This window comes from Neolamprologus brichardi, chromosome 10 (assembly GCF_056152115.1).
Source record: "Neolamprologus brichardi isolate AB-2024 chromosome 10, ASM5615211v1, whole genome shotgun sequence".
Lineage (NCBI taxonomy): Eukaryota > Metazoa > Chordata > Actinopteri > Cichliformes > Cichlidae > Neolamprologus > Neolamprologus brichardi.
The window spans coordinates 11,800,796-11,824,089 of record NC_142113.1 but is presented as its reverse complement, the minus strand read 5'-3'; the positions used below and the strand labels follow the sequence as shown (position 1 = coordinate 11,824,089).

Below are 23,294 nucleotides of genomic sequence, written 5' to 3'. Positions count from 1 at the left end.
AAATACAAATATATTTATATTGCAATATGTATATGTATTTATTACCTTTGACAAACAGTGCCTCCTCATCATTTCTCTTTTCCCAAACAGGATTACACCGGCAGTGTAGTGGTTCAGTATGTATACCTTACTGCCCAAATCCAACTTGCAGGCAATATCATGCAGGGCACACTCTATAATCTTGTAAAAAAAACATTGAATAATGAATAGAGGTCAACTTAAACTGCTAATTATGTTACATTTTTTTAAAAATATGTAATCCATGATTAATTAATAATGTAGTGCCATCAATGTAAGAATTTTACTCTCTAAAGCACTCAAACACACTGTTTTCATTTGCATTGATTGGCTGACTGATTTTCTATGTGATTTTCTCTATGAGAATATAGCTAGTTGATGTCAAACGTTACAAAAGGAAAGAATATATTGAGCTAACAGGATAATAACAGTACCTCAAATAACCACTATATAAAACCAAAGTACACAGAAGACAAATTATGAAAATACAACAAAGCAGATCTCGAGGCAGAAGGTTTATATCAACCGAAGACCACACTGTGGGTGACTCCTGTCAGCCAAGAACAGGAAATTGAAGCGACATTTTGTGCTCATAAACGTTTCACATTTTAATAAAAACAGATTTAAAAAACAATATACTTAAATAACTTCCACAGTTACCATATCACAGAACATTCTTAAATCCTTGAGTTGTGTTTTCATGGAAAATTTGGATAACAAAATGTGACTCAAGACTGAAAGTTCGTCTTTGACAATTTCACTTTTTTTTTTTTTTTATCTTTGATATATATTTTTTTAATTTTTTACGGCTATTTTTTTTTTTTTTTTTAAATTAAAGCAATGCTGGTCATTACGCATGAAAGTTAGCGATCTGGAGTTGTGACTGACAACCAGTGTTGGTCAAGTTACTTGAGAAAAGTAATCAGTAACTAATTACTGATTACTTCCCCCAAAAAGTAATCCTGTTACTTTACTGATTACTTATTTTCAAAAGTAATTAATTACTTAGTTACTTTTTAAAAACACAATTTACAACCTGAATAGGTGATAAAGCGATAGATCTTTCAGCCCAATTCTACTTTTTCTACATAATCATCATACAAAATGTAATCAGATGGAAAAGTCTCTTTTTAAAACTTGTTTTATTAGTTTTAATCTTTTAACTTTATGCATCAAGCAAAAATTTTATTAAATGCAACATTCTCTGACTGGAAGAAATTTGTTTAATATTTAAACCTATTTTCTGCACATTCCAGCACATAAAATTTTTTTTTTTGTGTGTTTACACTCACTCTTTCAAATAGATGCAAGTAAAACACAGCAGAAAATAAAGTCAAAGACTAGTGGTCCGTTTGCTCTATTTTCACCTGTAAAGCAGGAGTTGGGTAGGCGGAGGTTTACCTTGGTGCAGGTGTGCCGCAGCGGTCAGTGGAAGAATCCGCCAGTTTCTCTGTGAATTTCCCATTACGTTGTAGCGCACTCGGTGTTTGCTCGGAAGTTTAGGGGGTTTTTTTTCGCTGTAAAAAGAAGTTTTCTTCCCACACACAACGGACACTAATGTTTTTGTCACTTTTTATGGAATCAAACTAAAACAAACAGCATGTAAGTAACTAAATAAAATTTAAAAATAATCAAAATGTTCTCATACCTTGAGTCACAGGCTGAGAGGCTGCCGAAGATGAGGCTGCCAAGTGCCGCAAGACAGCAGCGCATTCAAAAATGAGTCTCTTCTCAGTATCCTGTGCTTTATTGGGGCTAAAGAAGCCTTTTTCTTCTTCTTCTTTTTTTTTTTTTCTAAAACCTTGGATCCAGCAATGTTGCCAGTGACATGATGCTCATTGACTGCAACATGTAGACCTCCTTTAATTGTCTCCTCAGACACTCAACCATGGTGGACCTCTCTGGAGTTAGGACTTCTCCCATTTCCTCTTCATTTAGTACATGGTGCAACATTGTTAGAAGTGGAATTACTTTGGATCCAGATGCTCTTTTCCTCTGACAGCTCAGTGGTGGTATCATTAAATGGGGAGAGCATTTTGAGACATCCTGCCATAAGGTCATACTGTTCAGAGGATAGTGGGCAAATATCAGTGTGCAGGCCAGCTTACGATGCTCCAATAGGTTCCCTGAACTCATGAATACGGTGAAGCATTTGGAATGTGCTGTTCCAACGTGTATCCACCTCTTGAATTAACTTCATGTTTGCTGCTCCATCAGTCACATAACATGTAACTTTGTCTGTAATGCCCCACTCTGACATGAGTGCTGCTGTTACTTGGGACAAATTGATAGTAGTATTTGCTTTAGGGAAGTGCTGAACACCTAACACTACAGAATGCAATGCAGTGTTAGAATCGGTGAAATGGCAGGTGACAGCTAGGTAAGCCTCTGTGTTAATGGAGGTCCACATATCAGATGTTAAACTAACTGCAGAAGCCTTTGCCACAGTCAGTTTTTCTTTTAGTTTGGACTCTTTGTATCTTTGGTCCACCATAGCTTTCAAAGCCTAAACAACAGAAAGTACCGCTCTTAATATGGAAATATAGGAAAACTGCAAACATGCTTCATATTTTAAGATACACACCTGCCTTGTGGGGAAAACATAGTTAGGGTTAAAAGTTCTAACAAGCTTTCTAAACCCACTGTCCTCCACAATAGTGAAGGGCTGGGAATCACCATGTTGACCAAGGCCTCATCCACATCATTCCTCTCCCCTGATAAAACAAACAAAACATTGAGAAATTACATATATCGTAATTACAACCCAAATATAAATGAATGACATGGGGAATGTAAATGTATAAAATGACTGTATCCTTACAACCTAAAAAAACTTAACTGAGCTTGGTCCACCTTGGATAGTCTCCTTGTTTTCACGCAGGGCTCTGTAATGCCTCAGCATAGATGAGGTGTTGTTGCTGTATTCAAGTTCTTTGGAGCACAGCAAACACTTCACCTTTCAATAAATTAAAAGACAGAAATCAGATTATAGGATCTGTGGTGTGGTTTATTTATATTATGGTACTTATCATATGTGATATTTATTACTGTGTGCATACCTTATTAGGAGAGATGAGATCAAAATGTTGCCAGACAGGGTACAATTGTACAATGTCAATTCTGAACATTCTGGTTTACATAATAACAAAGAAATATGACTCTTTTTTTTTTTTTTTTTTTTTTTTTTTTTTTTTTTTTTTTTTTTGAAAGAGTCAGTTATTTATGTCACGTGACACATGTGAGTTACAGCCTTGCTTCATGAAGGTATATTTTTGAAAATGCATTAAGAGTATTGAAATTTAAGAATCTTTTGAATAATATACCTAAACCAACAGGGAAATGGTGTAAAATATCCTGTGCCATGATCTAAAGAGTAATGTAATAAAGGGCCTTTGCTGATTTAGACTTCAATGGGGATCCCTGTTGCTATTTTGAAGTAGTCAATGAAAACACAAATATACTGATGTCCCCTTTTGGTTTCTGTAAGTCTCCCAATAAGGTCCATTCCAACCAATTCAAATAGATGAGAAATCTTAACTAGAAAAACATATTTCCGTTAATAATATTGAAATTACACAGAATGCTAATCTCCTATTCTTATTTTTGAAGTATACAATCAGGTTTCTAAACAAAACATTCTAACAATAGGAAAGGGGATGCCGTGTTTTGTGGTTTAGTTTTTGTGTGTGTGTGTGCGCTGTCTTTACCTGCAGAAAACGTGACAACAGTACCCAGGAAAAAGTATGCCAAAAATTATTTATCATAACTCTGGTTTTCTTTGGCCTATTAACACAATTTAAAAACTGGTATGTAGTCTGCACTTTGAAACGAAATCTCACTGCTACGTCATCTTAAATCGACAATGTCATTTTGACGCGCCAGCGTGTCCGATGACCCCAGATGGTTGAGAAATCCTTTAAACAGATGTACTTTTTTTCCATCAAATTTTGATAAGTTTTGTTTAATATGTAACATTATAAACATATAAAACGCAGAAGTAATTTGTTATGTTGTCCTTTCTTTGTTCACCTGGTCATCTAGGGCATAGGGATTACAGTGGTCACATGACGTAGCGACTAATACTTAATAAATTTTATTTTCAGTCACAGCAGCATGTTAATAACAAAACATTGAACATACAGTAGTTTGCTGTTCAGTATTTACAATACCCCAAAAGATAACAGAAATAGAGAAGGAAAACAAACAAACAAACCAAAGAAACTCCTACAAAACAACAAAAAACAAACAACGTAGCGACTAATACTTAATATAATTTAAGTATAAACGAAGGTATACTTGGATTTTACATTTAACTGTCAAAACTGTGTGACACTACATAAATGTACAGGTTTCCTATATTGTTCTATGATAGCAAAGATCTTTATTCTACACTGAGGCCAAATTATTCTTATTTCAATGTAACTTTGCCTTTTGAAAGGGAGACCTTGCCAAGAGGCCAGCAACATAAATACATAGAAACACAGGAGGGACAGGTGGAAAAAGCTGCTGTAAAACTGCGCATTGACTTAACTAAGTTGAAAAGCCTACTTGCAAGTAATGGTTTTTTTTAAAAAAGCATGAATACTGGAGTTTCCGAGCAGCAAGTTTAGAGTCTTCCTCCTCTGACAAACTTGAGGTAGGATCAAGCAGATACTGTGTGATTCATAGCATTTATGAGCTGTAGATGGTAAAGACAATATTTTAAAACTATAGTCATTTTGTTCGTTGCAAATTGCATACTCACTTTATAGTGACAATCTTGGTGCTTACCAGAAACATCCAGTGTACATTTTTTTTAATGTTAATAAGGGAAATCATGGCCTGGTGCTGGTCAAAGTTTAATAAAGACATGAGTCTTTTCTGATAGGTAGAGTTTGACATTTAGAGTTCAATCAGTGCTTCTTTCTACAGGTAGTGGGACAAAAAAAAAAGCCACACATTCTAAATTTTACCCTCCTTTTATAATTCACTTACCTTCCGCAAGCTGTGATGAGAAAGCAGTGTTCGTTCCCCAAAGAGAACTTGCTAAGTAGTCGTTTAAAATGTAGATCCCTTTTTGCAGCTGGTTGGCCAAACAATAAAACAGCCCTTCAATTACCTATGTAAGCGATTTGGATAAACATGAGGAAATGTAATTTCTATACTGTAAATACATAACTTTGTGACGCTGTTCTTCTGATTTTAATATAATTACACAGTTTGGTTCTTTTGGCTCTGAATGCGTAAGTTGCATTTAGATCTAATAGTCACCATCGATTTTTCAAAGTTACACTTTAAAATTTTAGACTACTTATGTACCTCGCCTGTAAGCCACTGGTTTGGACAGTCAATCCTGCTGTAGGATTCTTCATACTCCTTAAGCAGAGCAGTGTGAGTGATCTGATACTGGACATCAAAGTTATCCAGTCTGGTGAGCCTTACAGAACGTGAATGGATGGTCACACTCACTCACAGGCTGGTCACTCACCCCCACCTTTCTTTCTCTCTCATGCACACAAACATTTTACTCTTCGTTCGTTCCACCTGTGAACCCGCCCCTCGAGGCTGGCTCACACACACCTCATGCTTCTCGCAGTCCCATTCAAACTTTTTTTCAAACACTTCTTCCTCTGCTTATTCTGGACAACGCCCTAAACGGCACACAGAGCAGGTGCCGTCTGCTCTTGTGCACCTCACAAATTATTCAAACGGCGCCACGGACTCGATACCGCAGTTTCTCTTCCCCTAAAAAATATAAAACCAAATTCAACCCCCAATTGACTTCACAGTTTGCAACAACTCGTGACACGGCCTCCTGCCGCAATTTCTACACACCACAAACGCACACTTGTATACACAAATTCTTTTTGTTACTTTAATTGACTCCCGTACTTCAGACGAGACATACTCTAACTGCGCTTTCACACACACTACGCTATCTACACACACTGCAGTCAGTGGGCAGAGCCAAGCCATCGTACTCTCACTAAGAAGCAACTTGCCCCCACTCTCATGCAGGTTATCAACTGCGACTAGGATCCAATACCTAGCTTTAGTTATTTAGGAGTTCCCAATCCCCAGGTCACCACCCTGGATCTCCTGCCCTCACAGGTCCTAGCCCCGCGTCCGAGACTAGGTGGGGTAACCAAACCCGGAACACACACAGCCCTCAGCTGGCGACGAGGCCTTAAACCCCACTTTCTAACTAATAGTAACACAAGTTTCCTGCTTTAACGCATGAGGATGGATCACAACACCGCCACTTTTTTCCTAATAACTAAGACGGATGAAACACAGATTCTACTAATCCGTAACAAACGTCTCCTGCTTTAACGCACTGAGATTTTTTTTTTATGGGGCGCTAAACATCAACTTGGAGTTCTTAACAAAAGTCTCTTGCTTTAACGCACTGGGACGGACCCTAGCCGCCTTTTTTTTTTTTCTACTGAGTGAATTTACACTGCGATACGTTCAACTTAGCGAACAGATAATTTAGGCTTTAAACAATATGCACGGTTTGAAAATAAACAGGTCATGCTTACCTTTTAATCATGTGAGCTAGCTCTCTGTTCACCTCGTTTCACAATCTCAGCTCTGCCAATTCCTCTCTGGGCCTCGAGCAAATCCCGGGTTTCACGGCACCAAAACTGTTGCAAAATCAGTTTTACCCCGGTTCTTTTTATTCCTCGAGCATCCAGAGACGGCACCGGACTCAGTAGTCATTTTCACAAAACTTTATTCATCTTCATTTAAGCATGCATTCTTCTAGAAGGGAAGACTTGCCAGGCCGATGTCCCTCTGCAAAATCTTCACCCCTTTGTTAGTTACAGCCAGCTTTATAGAGGCAACCCATCATAAAACCCCCATGGTGTGCTCCAAACTCTGTGTCTGTGTGTATGCACGAGCACGTGAGTGCCTGTGTGTGCGTGTACCCGTATGCCTATGTGAGCGCACGTGAGTGTATGTGCGTACCTGTATGTATGTGTGAGTGCACGTGAGTGACTGTGTACGCATGTGGGTGTGGGTGTGGGTGCGTAACAGTTAAAGCACTGTGGGTGTGTGTCTCTATGTACGTGACTCCCTGCCGGTCATAAAAGTCCATCTCTCTTACAGACTACAGTTATCCAGTTACAAATGTTGAGACCCCCCACCCAGGTATCCTCTGGGGAATTTCCACTCAGCATTAACTCCTCTTTGTCTTACTTTCACAGTTCAACTGGGGGAGGGTCTCCTACAATCTACTCCTAAGTAGGCCTTTATTTATATCCAGGGCAGTGTCAGTGTCTCACAATTCTATATCCTATCTAACACAATCCTAAACTCTAAAATAAGCTAAACATTCCTACATGACCATCCAAACGATGAATTTTTTTTTTTTTGCTGTAAACCTTGTATTTTGTGACACCACAAAACAAATGACAGAGTATAATGTTAAATGGTAGATGTTTTAATTCTGTCATCTGATATATTTTGTCAAATCACACAGCCCTACTGACCTGCTCAGGTGACTGTTGTCCATCTCTGACCTGTGTGGCTCTATTTGTTGTATAGCTAGGTGATGCTGATAGGTCCACCTCTTGCTATTGACATTATCTTTAAGAGAATAGTACGTTTAAGGGTAGTTTAAGTGGAATCTTCTAAACAAATTTGAAGAAAAATGTAAAATCTGTGGCTAATTATAGAACTGTAAACTGTTTCAGTTGCATACAACGGGATTTGAATGAAAGAAACTGAAATAGCTGGGTATCAGGTTTTGGGTCTGTTGTTTAACTTTGGTGTATTTGGGACGCTCTCCCCAGTTAGCACAGGGGAGTGTCTAGCTGAGTGTAAGCTCTTCCTTCAGGCACTCGTTTTTTATTTTGCCTTTGTTATTTTTGGGGTAATCCCGGGTGGGGATTTATGTCCCTGTTGGGGGTAGGCTTTTCAGTGCTTTGAGCACTGAAAGTTTGCCTTTAAAGTTGCCTCGAGCCTGGTACACTCCAGAAGCTAGGTAGGCTGGCATTCGAGGGTAGGTAGGACTGGGGAGAGGTTCAGTGGTATTTTTATTTATTGGTTAACCCCGTTGTTATAGATTTTTCTCCTGTCTTTGATGTGTGTGTTGGGGGGGAAGGTTCTCGTTTATTGGTATCGGTATCCCTAGGGTAGCTGGCTTGTGCTATTGACCGGTTTTCTTTTTCTATTTTAAAATATGTTTGTAATGTCTACGTTAGATATTTCTGTGTTTACGGCTAACCCGTCACTTGCCTCGCTCGATGCCTGTAGGAAAAGAAACGCGAAGGGGAGTTTCATCTGAAGGAGGAGCTGGAACTTGGGGGCGGGTCTGGCCAGAGCCAGGGAGATTGAGCTGAAAAACGTGAAAGCACAGACAACTGTCAAGTTGTGACATTTAGAACTCCAACAGGTTTCCCTTCTTACGACTGCCTCCATTCCACAGCCAGGGGCAAGGTTTGATGTAGGAAAAAGGTTGGCTAGTTGAAAAAAGTTGGTTGATGTGACACATTGCCTTCTGAAAATTTTTTAGATTGCACTCATCATCAGAAAAGTTGCCAACCCTGCTATAGTTTAATTTGACTGTATGAGATTAATATTCAGTTTCTATGTTGTCAGCTATAATGGCTGGAAAGCCTTTAAGAATCAAATCAGCTTCTAAATAATTTACTGGTTTTTTTTTTCTCTTCTTGCTTTTTACTTTCTTTGAGGCTCTGGTGACTCCGGAGACTCTTGAGTCTAGAAAAGGAGCTGTTGGACAGAAAGATGTCAACTGAGTGGTAAGTATTTTGCTTTTCCAATATATTGTTAATCTTCAGTGTGGGAAACAAGATATTTAGTAAGTAGTAAGGAAGTAAAATTTATTAATAACTTAATTTATAACTTAATATTTTGTTGCACAACCTTTTGAGGCAATCGCTGCAATCAAACGATTCCTGTAACCGTCAATGAGACTTCTGCACCGCTCAGCAGGTATTTTGGTCCACTCATGAGCAAACTGCTCCGGTATTTTCCGGTTTGAAGGGCGCCTTTTCCAGACAGCATGTTTCAGCTCCTTCCGAAGATGCCCAATAGGATTGAGGTCAGGGCTCCAAGAAGGCGACTTTATAATAGTCCAATGTTATCCTCTTAGACATTCTTGGGTGTTTTTTAGCTGTATGTTTTGAGTCATTGTCCTGTTGCAAAGACCCATGACCTCCATCTGAGACTAACCTTTCTTACGCTGGCCAACACATTTCTCTCTAGAATCCCTCTCTAGAATCTCTAGAATCTGATGTGCCTTTTTGTGATTTGTTGGTGGTGTCCTCCTTGGTCATCTCCTATGTAGTCCATTTTGGCTCAAACAACGACAGATGGTGCAATCTGACAGTGATGTGCTTTGAACATGAAGTTCACCTTGGATCTCTTTAGAAGTCTTTCTGGGCTCTTTTGTTACCATTCACATTATCTGTCTCTTTGATTTGTCATCAATTTTTCTCCTGCGGCCACGTCCAGGGAGGTTGATTACAGTCCCATGGATCTTAAATTTCTGAATAATATGTGCACTGTAGTCACAGGAACATCCAGCTGCTTGGAGATTGTCTTATAGCCTTTGCCTTTAACATGCAAAACAGTTACTACCTGGAACCCTATATATAGGCCGATTACAAGATTTTAGACACCTGTGATGCTAATTGGTGGACACACATTGAATTAACATGTCCCTTTGGTCACATTATTGTCAGTCTTTTGTAGGGGTACCATCATTTTAGTCTAGGCCTGTGCCATGTGTATATTCTTTAAATAATTCTGTTGAAGCATGGTTGAAAAGCAATGTCTGACGTTCATTGGTTAACATTCATAGAATTTTTATTACTTTAGTCAGATTAGTTAGTTCTGTGACCATTGTGACTTTTTCTTTCATTGACCGAAGGGTACCAGCAGGTTTTGTCCACGTGTCTATGTCCCACTGGGAAGAGTTCCCCTGGATAAGCTGGAGGTGGTGGCTGGGCAGAGGGAGTTCTGGGGTTCTTTGCTTAGGATCCTGCCTCTGGGACCCAACTGCAGATAAATGGAAGAAAATCGATGGATGTTTTGTAACAGTGCAATGATTCAGCTTGATTGTCTATCTTGAGGTCTGTTCTATAGCAAATGCAGGAAAAAAAGTTTTAAGAAGAGCAAATATAACGTGGAACTAAAGAATATGATTGTTTCCTTATAGGATACCAGGAGAGACGAGCCTTCCGTCACAGATGGTGTTCAGTGAAGAAAGTCACTTGCAGATTCAAGACCATTGCATCTCCATCCCACATTCACTGCCACTGTGCATAAGGGAAGTTGAACTTTCTTCAATCACTGCATTTTCATTACCTTAATCCATGACAGTCTTTCAGGCTGTAATGCCTGGACTGAGCAGAACTGCTTAAACTTGGGTTCAAAATAATTCAATCTGAGACTTTGGTTTTGTTTTTTTGTAAGGTTATTAAATTTTTAAATTGTTTAACAAATATGAAAATTTAATTTGATAAGGATGCCTCCTGGGCGCCTGCTTGGTGAGGTGTTCCGGGCATGTCCCAGGACACGTTGGAGAAATTATATCTCTCGGCTGGCCTGGGAACGCCTTGGTGTTCCCCCGGATAAGCTGGAGGAGGTGGCTGGGGAGAGGAAGGTCTGGGCTTCTCTGCTTAGGCTGCTGCCCCTGCGACCCGGCCCCAGAAAAAGCGGATGAAGATGGAATTTGATAATATTTGAAGTATAATTAAATAACACAAGCTACAATAGTGGGAATATACTTGTTTGTCATTACAGTGTCCAGTATGTTGGTTAATAAATATTTTTTGCATTTGAAAATAAAAGTTGGGCTGATTTCAACTGCATTACAAAATGTCTTTAATTTTTTTTTCCAGCATACTTGCATACATTGATTAGGTGTTGTACTAGAAAGCTCTTATGTTCGAGGATGATAAAATATAATGTGATCTAGTTGCATTCGATTTCTATGTGGATATGTGTCATTCAGAAAAATCTAATTATTCTAAGTACTGGGTACTCCATGAATAAATTCTCCTAGCTTGGTTATCTTAAGTTTTACTTGTGGGGTTTTTTTTTTGTTTGTTTGTTTTGAGGCAATGAGTTTGCATAATTTAAGTTCTAGGAACTAATTTGGTTGTACAGTATGTTAATATTGTTCTCACCAATGGATGACACCAAAGTGTTAGCATAAAGGAGAAATTGTAATTCAACCACATTGGAGGATGATGAGAAATTGTGAGGAACATACAAAGTGACAATACAAATGACAAAAATTGTATATGTAGGAATAAATAAGCTAGTCTTTCAACTCATTGTCGGGTGTCTTTCTCTGTGCTTATGTTTATTAAAATTATTAACATAGGACAGACTTGCCAGGGGGAGCTACGAGGGGGGGTCAGCAAATTTTGGGGGGTGGCCAATTTTGGTGGCGACCCTGTCAAGATATTTTCTGGCAAAATTGAGACGAGACTTTATGTTCCTTTTGCCTTAGCAATGGTTTTCGTCTTGGAACTCTGCCATGCGGGCCATTTTTGCCAACAGTCTCTTTCTTATATTGGAGTCATGAACACGGGGGGGGGGGGGGGGGGTTCAAAGCTTCTTCTTTTTTTTTTTTAAATTATAAAAGGCTTTATAACCTTTTCCGGACTGATAATCTCAGTTAATTTGTTTCTCATTTGTTCCTGAATTTTTTTGGATCACGGCATGATGTCTGGCTTTTGAGGATCTTGTGGTCTACTCCACTTTGTCAGGCAGGTCATATTAAAATGAAATGGCAAACCACAGCCCTCACTGGTTTGCTGTGCTGCATGTGGATACTCAAATTGCTCAGAAGACATGCATATTTTTCCCACTGATCACGAGAAGAGAAAGAAATAGTTGGCTCGAGTCAGGAGCGATCTTAAACTGACAAAAGATTACAACAGAAAAGTATTTGAGGTAAAATCGTAACAAAGTAACGCATTTGCACTTTTCACACCACTGGGAAGATAATTGATTGAAAAGGGTAAATTTAAAAACAATTTCAGGAAATGTTTATTTTATTTTTTTACGTGGTTGGAAATCCTTTAACCACACACGTGGAGCAGCAACTCTCGCACTTCTTTGAACCAATAGTCATTTTTTTCTGGCTTTGCTGTTCTGAGTGGGATGTCTGTCAGCATACTTAAGTACTTACTCCAATCAGCTTCTCACCAGGCAACAGGTGGTATAAACTTTGACGAGCAGCTTTTCTGCGTGGCACAAAGACAAAGCTCAGATTTGGACTCATTACACCAAAGCAAAGATTTCCACTGGTCTAATGTCCATTCCTTGTGTTTCTTGGCCCAAACAAATCTCCTCTGCTTGCTTTTCCTTAGTAGCTATTTGACCATAAAGGCCTGATTTGCGCAGTCTTCTCTGAACATTTGGTGTAGAGATGTGTCTGGTACTCAAACTCTGTGTGGCATTTATCTGGGCTCTGAGGTGCTGTTAACTTGCAATTTCTGAGGCTAGTGACTCGGATGAATTTATCCTCAGCCCCAGAGCTGACCCTTGGTCTTCCTTTTCTGGAGTGGTCCTCATTTGAGCCAGTTTCATCATAGTGCTTGATGGTATTTGCAGCTACACATGGAGACGCATTCAAAGTTTTAGCAATTTTTCAGACTGACTGATCTTTAGTTCTTAAAATAATGATGGACTATTGTTTCTCTGTACTTTGCTGATTGGTTCTTGCTATAATATGAATTCTAACAGTTGGTAGGTACATAACTGACAGTCCTGACTTCTGCACAACTGATGGTCCCAACCCCAATAAGAAGGCAAGAAATTCCACAAATGAACCCTGACAAGACACACCTGTGAAGTGAAAACCATTTCAGGTGACTACACCATGAAGCTTATTGAAAGAAGGCAAAGTTTGCAGCGCTGTCAACAAAGCAAAGGGTGCCTACCCTTATAATTTACAATATAAAACATATCTATGTATACATGTATATGTGGGCAAAAGAATTAAAACAAACAGTTGCTAGGCTTTAGTTCAGTCAGTGTTTCCGTAGTTTTCTTTTCCCAAAAAATGTGTTAAACTGTCAATACTGTACCAATGAATGACAATGACTGAAGTTAACATGCTACCATTAAGTAAAATATTTTTGTTACAGTGTCATACTTAATTGTATTTGAACCTAAATTTCTTCAATTTGAGGTTTTGTTTGATATTTTTTTCCCTGTTGAGCATTTTTTGAGTAATTGTTTTTTGTTTGTTTTTTACAAGGAGCCGGGCTTTATTTTATTTTTTGTCACCCTATTTTCATTCTCTTATATACTTACTTTGTAATGGTCTCTCTCTCCTCACTGGCAGAATCTCTCATTTTTTCTGTTTCTATGTTCTCATCTTTGTGCAGTGAGTCAGCCACACCTGCTGATAATAACACACACCTGTTGCCCACAGCTGAGATGACAGACCTTGTCGACCGTACATACAATACACAAACATCACATTGGGGACACAGGTCAGGCTAGGTAGCAAGGGGGGAAAAAAAACATTGAAATGTGTAACACAAAAGGATAATCCAGGAATGCACAGATATCAACACACCATAACACAATAAAACACAGACAAGCAACATGGGAGAATATTCCAGTGTGTACAGCTGAATCTGGCACCGCTGCAATCTTCGATCGCGGCTCCAGCTGTCCACATGGGATGGGAGGTAAGCATGGGAGTAGGCGTTGGATTCGGGGGAGGGAGGGTGATAGTACGTATCAGTGTATGTGTGTGTGTGTGTATCCCGTGTTCAGCTGAGAGAAATGTCACCACGCCCAGTTAAGCGAAGGTCAACAGTCTCCAGTGGACCCAGATGGCCTTGAAGGAAGGACAAAAAGTTCTCACATCAGTCCTGTTTATCATGGAGAATTTTTGTAGTTCCAGTCAGGTTCGACCTTGGCAGGCCTTCAGCTGGCACCAGTGGGACAGCCGCATGAGTGAAGATGGTGAATGTTTGGGTTTCGTGCAAACAACTGCATCCAATTTTTACAGTTGGTCTAATGTCTGTCACTGGTCACCAATTCTCTCAATTCCTGTTCTTCTTCTCCAAGATGTTATTAATATTGCAGAGCTATGAGCTTCTCCAAGATCTTATCCATATTGCGTTCAATAACACAGTCTTACTCACAGCCCTGCCCATCGTCTATCATGTTGGCCAGCCTTGTGGGATTTTGAACAGCTGTAGCTGCTTCTTGTTCTTCGATAAGCCAGGTCCGAGCCAGCTCCAATCAGCCAGAACTCTGTTATCATGGTTCAGAATTGGTAGACACACAACGCAACCGACCATCGAGTATCCGGCAGCAAACGTCTCCGCGGGACAATCGGGCTCTCCCAAGCCCAAGAAGGTGTCAATTTCGTTACGGGACCAGTTGACCAAATCCATAATTCTTTAGGTTTTAGAGAACAAGACTGAGACTCTTTGAGGGTTAGAGTTAGACAAGACTAGACAAAGAAGCAGCAGCAGGGAAGATAAGGGAGGGAGAGGGTGAAAGATGCGTCCGCCTTCTCCGAGAGCCAAAGGGAAAATAAGGAAAACTACTAGGAAAATAAACCAATTCATTCTTTTACAAAAACATCAAATGTAGTAAGCCAAAATATCAAAGAAGACATGTTTACACTTCTAAAGTAACTGTTCTTCATTTCTAGGCTCCTCTCCACAGTCAGTTACTCTGAAACTGTAAACATGTCTTCTTCGGTCTTATAGCTTACACGTTTGACGTTTTTATTTCCAGGGGACTGTAAAAAGCCAGCTTTATTTTTTCTTCAAGAAGCAATGGCGTTGTAGGATGATGTACCAAGTGTAAGTATTAGCATGAAGTAAAATATATCTAAATTTTTAATATCATACTTGATTGTATTTAAAGCTTTAATTTTTACCTGTACTTTTTAAATTTTATTCACTTTGCGCTGTTACTCAATTTCTTCTTTTGGACCTCTTCTTCTTCGTCTGTGATGACACAGTTGCTTGGCTCTGCTCCACAGTCAGTCTTCCTCAGGAAAAGTTACAGTGGAACTGTTAACATTTCTTTTTGCATCTTGTACCTTACTGCATTGGATGTTTTTTGCAAAAATGTTTTCCAGGTATTCTGGGGCACATGTTCAAACAAGGAAGGTTTATTTCTTAAAATCATTAATCAAAAGACACACAATCATCTTTTTCACCCCCAAAAATATATGTTCAAAGCACCACAACGGCCCAACATCACACAGAACAGTCACGTGATATTAAAGAGAAGCTGTCAATTTAACTCTGTAGAGTGGGCAATCATGGTGAAGCAGTTCATATCAAGTTGTAAATTCAAGCTGCTCAACATATTTTTGGACACCAGATGTCACCAAAGAGAACTTGGTTGGAAAGCTTTGAGTAATGAATGAATGGGTCACGGAACAAAACAAGCACATTCATTCAATAATTGTTTAAGTACTTACTCTATAATAAGTACTTCAACAAGAGAGAGGAACATAGGGTGATGCATGGAGGGAATTGAAGTGCACACAGGTGGACTACATCTTATATAGAACCCCCAAAAGAGGATCCTTTTCATCTGGACGCAGCGGTTTCAGTGGGAGAAATGTATCCAGGTCACTTCTTTAGACTCAGCTGATCACACATTTCCCCAATCTTATAAACAGTACTTTTGCATAATAACTGAAACTAGCACCACTGAAGGAACAATGGGCTGGGAAGTCAGTTCCTTGATCATTAACATGCAAATTCTCATGACCATTGATCAACAACCACTGACCAATGGGCATGAGTACCATTCAAGTATCAAGAAGAAGTGATGACGGCAGCAGCATCCTTGCTGGAGACGCAAGAATGAGATGGTTTGGACATGTGCAGCAGATAGTGGATATACTGGACAATGGATGTTGACTAAGGAGCTGGAGAAGCTTAAATTACTTAAGCATAAAAACACGGATCAAACAGTGAGATAATACTGTAAACTACACAGACTGTCATAGAGTGAAGTTAAAAACCCAGTCATGAAAAAAACTAAACAATTTATCATTTCATCAGGTTAGATCAGCGGTCCCCAACCTTTTTTGCGCCACGGACCGGTTTATGCCCGACAATATTTTCACGGACCGGCCTTTAAGCTTTAAATACAACAAAATAAAACCAGTACCGGTACCGAAAAAAATAAGATTTATTCATAACACACGTGAAAAGACCCAGGAAAACCGAGTTAACGATAAAAACGATAACAAAATAACGCTGAAAACCGATAAAAACCCTGAAAACCATACATTTCACACCTGAGCCTCAACTCTTGCGGCCCGGTACTGGTCCGAGGCCTGGGGGTTGGGGACCGCTGGGTTAGATGGTATTGAGGTCAAATTAAAACTCCAAACAGCAAACTCCCAAGCAGATTGTTGATATATATTCAATGCGGTATTAACTTGCATAGCTAAAAATACATTTCTTTGAAATAATTACTTATTAAATGAATAATGACTTTAGTATTCAGAAACTTTTATTGTGAAAAAAAAGTATTAAAATCATCCATCATGGTTTGTTTTGATGACATGCTTTTCGCCATTAAAAAGCTCACAGAGCCATTATAATAAAATGTTTTGACACAAAATAAAATGGTAAAAAGTCACTCAGCAGTTACACTGTAAAAACACTGATGGGTGTTTGTGTCCCAGTGACTGATGAGAGTTATTTTACTGGTACTGACTGTGTGTAAGAAAGTCCCCACTGGGATTATGAAGGGTGCGCTTGAGCTTTTTTGGCTTGTTTTTCTTGATGCTGTGTGGAGAGGGCAGCACAGAAGTCTTTGGCAACTGCGTGGTGAAATTGCAATCAGCTGTTCTTTTTCGTTCTTTCATGTCAGTTTTACGCCCTTCTTTGGATGTGATTAAATGTTCATAAGATTGTTCTTTACGCCATAGTGAAACATTATGAGCAGATTTCCCTTTTGTCTTCTTTTTGCTGTCTTCTCCGGGTGTATCTAAAGATGGCGAAGCATGTTCAAACAGACTTTCTGATTCAGTTTCTTCACTTGCAGCTGCTGGAGTTTCTTGGATATTTTTTTCCCTCTTCTTTTTTAACACCACAGCCTCATCAGAGCATCTTGTATCAGCATTTTCTGATCCTTTCACAGGGGTCGCTGACTTGGTTTCGTTCCTCTTACGTTTCTTCTTCTTCAGCCCTGTGTCAGACAGGGCCTCCTCAAGTTCCTCAAAATCTGGTTCCAGATCTTTTTCCACACTCTCTTCTTCATTTAACATTTTCCTCTTCTTCTTTTTCCTGACTCTGTCATTAGATTCGTTCAAACTTACAGTGATTTCTGCTGATTCAGCAGGACTGCCGGTGCTGACGCCTGGCATTTCAGCAGCCACAGATCGCAAAGGACAATGTTTTTCTTCCTCTGAATGCGCAGCTTTTCCCTCGACATCAGCACCGAGGAAGAAAGATTTCCTCTTCTTTTTTTTCCGCTGCACAGACAACAGATCAGAGCTTTTTGCGACAGTGTCATTGGAGCCCTCCATGCCTGACATTTCTTTCATTTTCTTCTTCTTCTTCTTGGTCATCAGTAAACCAGCATCATGGTCTTCAATCTCATCTGTTTTCTGTGGATTTTCTTCATCTTCGGGAGTGTTAGATTCATCTCTTTGAGATGACTTTTTGTGCTTTTTTCTTTTCGCACAACTGGATTCCAAAGTTTTCTCAAGGTTTTCCTGAAAAGCTTCAGTATTTCTGAAACCTTCACCTTCATCTTTAAACTCTTCCTTTTTCTCTGTTCTTTTTTTCTTTTTCTTCTTCTTTGTTGGTATCTCCACATCATCGTGAAGAGATTCAGCAGCGGTGTTGCACTTTGACTGCTTGACATCTTCCTCCTCACCATCATTGCTTTCTGACGTTTTCTTTTTCATCTTCTCCTTTTCGTGTTCTTCAGGTGACTTTTTTCTTTTCTTCTTTTTCTTCTTCTGTTGTGAATGAGGAATGTCACTCTCCTCCTCCTCAATGATTTCCTCATTCGCAGATGCTGCAGCATCCTGAACCTCCAGCTCATCCTGACTCAGACTCTGTTCTTCTTCTGCATTTTTGTTTTCGTTGTTGTCCTCTTTCACCTTCTTCTTTTTCTTCTTCTTCTGTTGTGTATCAGTCATGTCACTGTCCTCCATCACAGTTTTTCCGGTAACATCAAGCACGCTGGTGACCTGTGACAAACAGGGAGTCTCCTCCTCCACCTCAGTGATTTTGTCATTCTCAGATGCGGCATCGTGCTGATCCTCCAGCTCGTCCCGACTCTGGCTCTTTTCCTCTTCTGCATTTTTCATTTCTTTGTTGTCCTCTTTCACCTTCTTCTGTTGTGAATCAGGAACGTCACTGTCCTCCAAACCGATTTTTGCATTAAGATCCAGCTCATTAACAGTCTGTGACAGATGTTGAGTCTCTTCCACTTCAGTGATTTCCTCATTCAAAGATGATGCAGTGTGCTGATCCTCCAGCTCGTCCTGGCTCTTTTCTTCTTCTGTATTTTCGTTTTCTTGGTTGTTCTTTTTCTTCTTCCTCTGTTCTGAATCAGAGATGTCACTCTCCTCCATCCTATTTTTTTCATTAAGCTCCAGCTCGCTGATGGTCTGTGACAGATGAGGACTTTCCTCCACCTCAGTGATTTCCTCATTCACAGTCAGTGCAGCATACTGAACCTTCACCTCCTGCTGACTTTCATTATCAGCTTCTTCTGCACTTTCATTATGTTCTCTGTGATTTTGCTTCTTCTTCACTTTGGTTTCACTGCATGTAGCAACATTATTGGTGTCACTCTGGAAGAAACTTTGGTCTGCAGGCTCACTGTCTCCCCGCCCTTCCTGGGATAACTCCTCTTTGTTAGATACTTTGCACTTTTGCATGCATTCCTTTGGACTTTGTGGAGGACTGCTGTCACTCAGCTCATCCTCCATTTCTTTTCCCTCAGAGCTGTCTCTCTTTTTACTGTTTGTCTTTAGAGTTACGGTTTGAGCGCGGACGCTTTGGCGTGTGAGCTGTTTATTACTCGTCCTCTTCTCTCTCAGAATGCTACAAGAAGGATCTTCATCATCAGAGCTCTCCAAATCTGAAGACTGTGCAGCTCTCAATGAGGGTTTCTTAGCTGGTATTTTATGTAACACAACCCCCCATCCTCCTGGTGGCATTTTATCACCAGTAAGTCCTTCCCTCCACTGTTTTCCTTTACTATTTCTCTTCTTCTCGCTGTACCAGGACTGTGAGTGTCTCCTTTTTGATGGTATCACAAAATGCTTCTTTGCCTGTCAAATGACACACAACTTAGGGCCTGTACACGCTCATAAAGTGCTCATTATAGTATCAAGAGCCTGCTTACCACCACTTTCATGTCCTCGTCTCCTACATTTTCTTCTTCTCCCCTGAGATAGAAGAAAGGAAGTTGTTGAATTACCAAACATTTCAGCTGTATTTCTTAATGCCTTTAATATGTTTAGTTTAGTGTATTTCAAAGTGCTTTACATGCAACTGATAAACTGGTAAAACGTGTCAGTAATATGTTTGAATACATCTGTTCAATGAAGGTTTCTTTTTTGAAGAAATGCCACTCAAAGGATGTAAATACAGCAAAATGGCAGATTCCACATTCAACTTTACACTCTGGTGACAGATTTCACCCTCTCTCAGAGTCCAGTTCCCACTGCTCTAATGTCCACTCCTCGTGTCTTAGTCCACACAGCTCTCTTCTTGCTATTGGCTGATTCACACGCACCTCTTTTGCTTCAGTTCTGCATTGGTGCTTTTACAAATCGGCTCACATTTTGACAGATTTGAGACCTGAGCTTTACGTGGCTGTGACAGCAGATGTTACGCAAATTTATGTGGGAAGAAAATCATTGTGCACAAAATTTGTGTCTTATAGCTCCCACATTTTGGTGACATTTTCCTGGTAGCATTTCGCATATGTGCTGACTTTAGTACTTTGTCCAACTTTGGGCTCTGTAGTTTTGCAGTAAGGACCCTTCAGTTCTACACCCAACACTGGCACTGCTTAGGTAGAAAAGCGATTGAAGCCTCCTTCGAAAGTGAGATATGTCTGCAGCTCTAATCTGAGGTGATGTTAATAGTTTGTTTCATCAGGCTGGTACCTTCTGCAAACACCCCCTCTGCAGTAAAGGGAACTTTCATTAACACTTTTCTGGAGTAGACCTCATGTCAACAGTTTCATCGCATGCGATGGGTTTTGAGGACTCAACTTACTTTCAAGTTCTTGACAAAGACAAGCATCAGTCCCTAAAGGCCAAAGAGGATGGAGAATGTCAAGAACTTCACCTTCATGGTCCGATGATTCATTTTTCAATTTTTGTTAATATGCTATGAATTATCCTAGTTGTGTCTCTCATGGTCTAAATACATAAAGGAGGAAAACATCCCACCATTCATCTTTTGACAAGACTCGGGAGTTGCTTGAACACGTTCCAGAAGAAAAAGTGGATACTTTGAGGCGTCTGAAACACAGCCTGCCTTCTTTGCCATTTTTTTCGCTACATTATTCACCACTTTCCAATATATATTACTGTTCTACGATGTAGTGAGAATAGCAACATGAGACAGAAAAAAATGATTCAAATGCATAAAAGGAAGTGAAATACAGTGTAAAAACATAAAAACAAGCTTTAAAGGCAACTAAGGAAATCAGTAACAAAACAACATTTCAACTAGCATTAAAGACTTACTCTGATATTGGAGATATGCACTCTCCATTCACGTCAATTGCTGGTAAATTTGACTCCAGATCCTCTACGGTTTGATAGCTCTGTTGCAGCTTTCTTATACAATCAAAGAAGGCCCCCATTGAAGAATACTGGAACAAATAAAAGGCTTTAGTTCCAACATTTGCTGGCATTTGCTGTAACAAGCGTGTGCTCTGCTGCTGTTGCTTATGCTTACATGTAGCCTCGTGTTTTGCACTTCACTTAAAAAAATGCCCTTGGCTTTCGGCATCTTGTCTTTGAGGAACGGGAAACTGTACTTTGGCATTCTGAGTTTTGTCTCTTTTTTTTTCCTTTTACTTCTGGTGTCTTGAAGGGAGGCCGAAGGTGAACTGTCATCTTCACTTTCCTCTCGCTCTCTGGGAGACGTGAGACCTGATCGTAGGCCGCGGCGCTTGCGTCTTCCTGACCTCACAGCCTCAGGTACAGGCTTCTGAGTGATGAACAGGCTGTCCGCTGAGTCACTGCGCAGACGCAATTACATGGTCAGTGTGTCAAGCTCAAGAGTTTTTGCAGTTTTCAAAACATTTTCATGACCTGGAGGCAACAGACAAACAGACATATTTTAAACACATCCAAGTGCGAATCCATTTTTCTAGAATTTGGTCCTAAGCACATCCTCAGATTTGGGGGTCTAAAATCACCGGCTACTTTGTTAAGTGTACAATGATTTTGAGATCTGCTGACCACAGAGGCAATTTGAGTGCAAAGAACTCATTGTCGTGCTCAACTAACCAGTTTGAAATGATATGACGATGGCAGACATCAGAAGATGGCTTTGACTTTGGCGATAGAGACATAGTCAGCAATGATCCTCAGACACGCTCTGGTATCAAATTTAGGGTTGGTTGGTATCAAGAGGATTAAAGTGTGCCAAGAAAATATCCCCCACACTATTACATCACTTCAGTCATCTTCGATGCTGATATAAAGCAGGATGGAACAATGCAGACAGATACTATTCTGTATATCTTGGATGTAAAAAGTAATTGAGTAACTGTTGGCTTCAATATTTTCTCTTTTTTGGATCATTCTCTGTAAACCAGAGCAATGGCTCTGGGGGGAAATCCTAATAGATCAGCAGTTTGTGAAATACTTGGACTTCAGCACCAACAACTATGCCACTTTCAAAGTCACTTAAATCACATTTACTCCACATTCTGATGCTCGCACAGGAGTTCAACTGCACCACAGGAAAGTGACTGTATTTAACTTTTAAAAAGGTATTGTTGAGGTTTTTCTCAATCACCAACATCTGTTTCAGCCCCTCCACCTGTAGGCCTTTGGGGCAGGGGCTTACTCATTTTTTATACTCAATTTAACATGTGATATATTAGTTTGGAGAAATGAGGTCAGACTCTAGCGATCAAACTTTATTTTTATTCTGCAAAACTGGAGGTGTCCCACTGAAAAGTAGGCACTGGAAAAATATGTTTACTGAACTTGAGTGCAGTATCGTGTACAGGATAATGAGTGAAACTGGAGGAGGTGGTGTACAAAAGCAGGAACACCCTGACCATGAGGAGGAAGGATGTGTGGTGTTGTGGCAAGGAGAAAGGTGCAGAAGAGTACAGAGGATGGATGGATACCTGACCGTTCTTCCTTTATTACATTACAATATAGAGCATTTATGTAGCAGACTGATGTCAATCTTATGACACAGTACACTGTTTACCTTGTTGTACCGTGTTATGGGATCATTGCACAATGTTAATATTGCGTTCACGAAATTTGGGGTTATCTTTAGTGTGTGTGAGTGTGTGTGTGTGTGTGTGTGTGTGTGTGTGTGTGTGTGTGTGTGGGCGGGGGGGGGGGGGGGGGGGGTCTGCATGTGTGTGCTGTTTGTAAAAAATACAGACATTTAGATACATTTGTCAGAGTATCTGAGCCGGAGTGACCTCCACTCCTCACCTGTCTGCTCCAGTGGGCTCTCCTTCGGCTGCACCATCCTCTCTGTTCTGACTCGAACAGAGAACAGAAGAAGACGCTATAAACCTCGAAATTCTGTCCACATATTCAGGAGGGAACGTTTCCAGCACAAAATCCGATGGATCCGCTGCAGCAACTTCAGCAACAGCGTCGGATTCAGTCCACTCATTGGACCGACGAACTTTCGCCATCGTAGGACTCACCGAGGGATCCGTGAAAAATCTTAGACATGAAACACGTAAATACAAGAATCTTCACCAAAACACTCCACATGCGATTCGACCTGGAAGTGTTTAGACGTCACCGAGGTGACGATGGTCATCTGACCAATCGCCAAAGAGGAGGCAGACGATACTAAAAGAATCAAGATGTTACAGTGTTTCCACTTCCGGTTTTGTCTCCAGCTGAGCTCTATATAAGATTTTTTTTTTGTGGGTTGATGGCTCCTGCATCAACTCGACATAACAATGAGCCTCACACAGAGATAGAATTAATATTAATATTGCAGTTAGCAGTAATAATGGTATTAGTTCCGTTCAGAAGCGAAGCACGAGCAGCTCGTTTTCTGTATGAGACTGTGCACCACATATATACTACATATATCCACAGTCTGTTC

General features: G+C 40.0%; 1 protein-coding gene and 1 long non-coding RNA gene across 3 annotated transcripts; one reads left to right on the top strand and one right to left on the bottom strand.

The window, feature by feature from the left end:
- The first annotated feature begins 7,016 nt into the window (after positions 1 to 7,016).
- Positions 7,017 to 11,287, top strand: LOC148100851 (uncharacterized). The gene is made up of 3 exons (XR_015719709.1): positions 7,017 to 8,765; positions 9,899 to 10,100; positions 10,187 to 11,287. It is a non-coding gene; the product is annotated as an uncharacterized LOC148100851 (long non-coding RNA).
- Positions 11,288 to 16,479: 5,192 nt separating this feature from the next.
- LOC102790875 (uncharacterized) lies at positions 16,480 to 22,950 on the bottom strand. 2 transcript variants are annotated; one of them, XM_087847176.1, is made up of 6 exons: positions 22,661 to 22,950; positions 20,928 to 21,213; positions 20,714 to 20,841; positions 19,357 to 19,399; positions 18,332 to 19,282; positions 16,480 to 18,100 (listed from the first exon to the last, which is right to left on the bottom strand). In XM_087847176.1, exons 1-6 carry the CDS (start codon positions 22,867 to 22,869, stop codon positions 16,691 to 16,693), a joined length of 3,027 nt encoding a protein of 1,008 aa, XP_087703302.1. In that variant the 5' UTR covers positions 22,870 to 22,950; the 3' UTR covers positions 16,480 to 16,690. The 2 variants fall into 2 exon arrangements, with proteins under 2 accessions (XP_087703302.1, XP_087703301.1); XM_087847175.1 differs by having other exon boundaries at positions 16,480 to 19,282.
- Positions 22,951 to 23,294: the final 344 nt, after the last annotated feature.

What these genes read in the sequence shown, in the direction of transcription:
- LOC102790875 (XM_087847175.1), bottom strand. Translation starts at nt 22,869, where the DNA reads ATGGCGAAAGTTCGTCGGTCCAATGAGTGGACTGAATCCGACGCTGTT. An exon ending in GAGCCCACTGGAGCAGACAG is followed by an intron (nt 21,214 to 22,660) that starts GTGAGGAGTGGA and finishes GCGTCTGCGCAG; the next exon opens with TGACTCAGCGGACAGCCTGT. An exon ending in TGCATATCTCCAATATCAGA is followed by an intron (nt 19,400 to 20,713) that starts GTAAGTCTTTAA and finishes CTTCTATCTCAG; the next exon opens with GGGAGAAGAAGAAAATGTAG.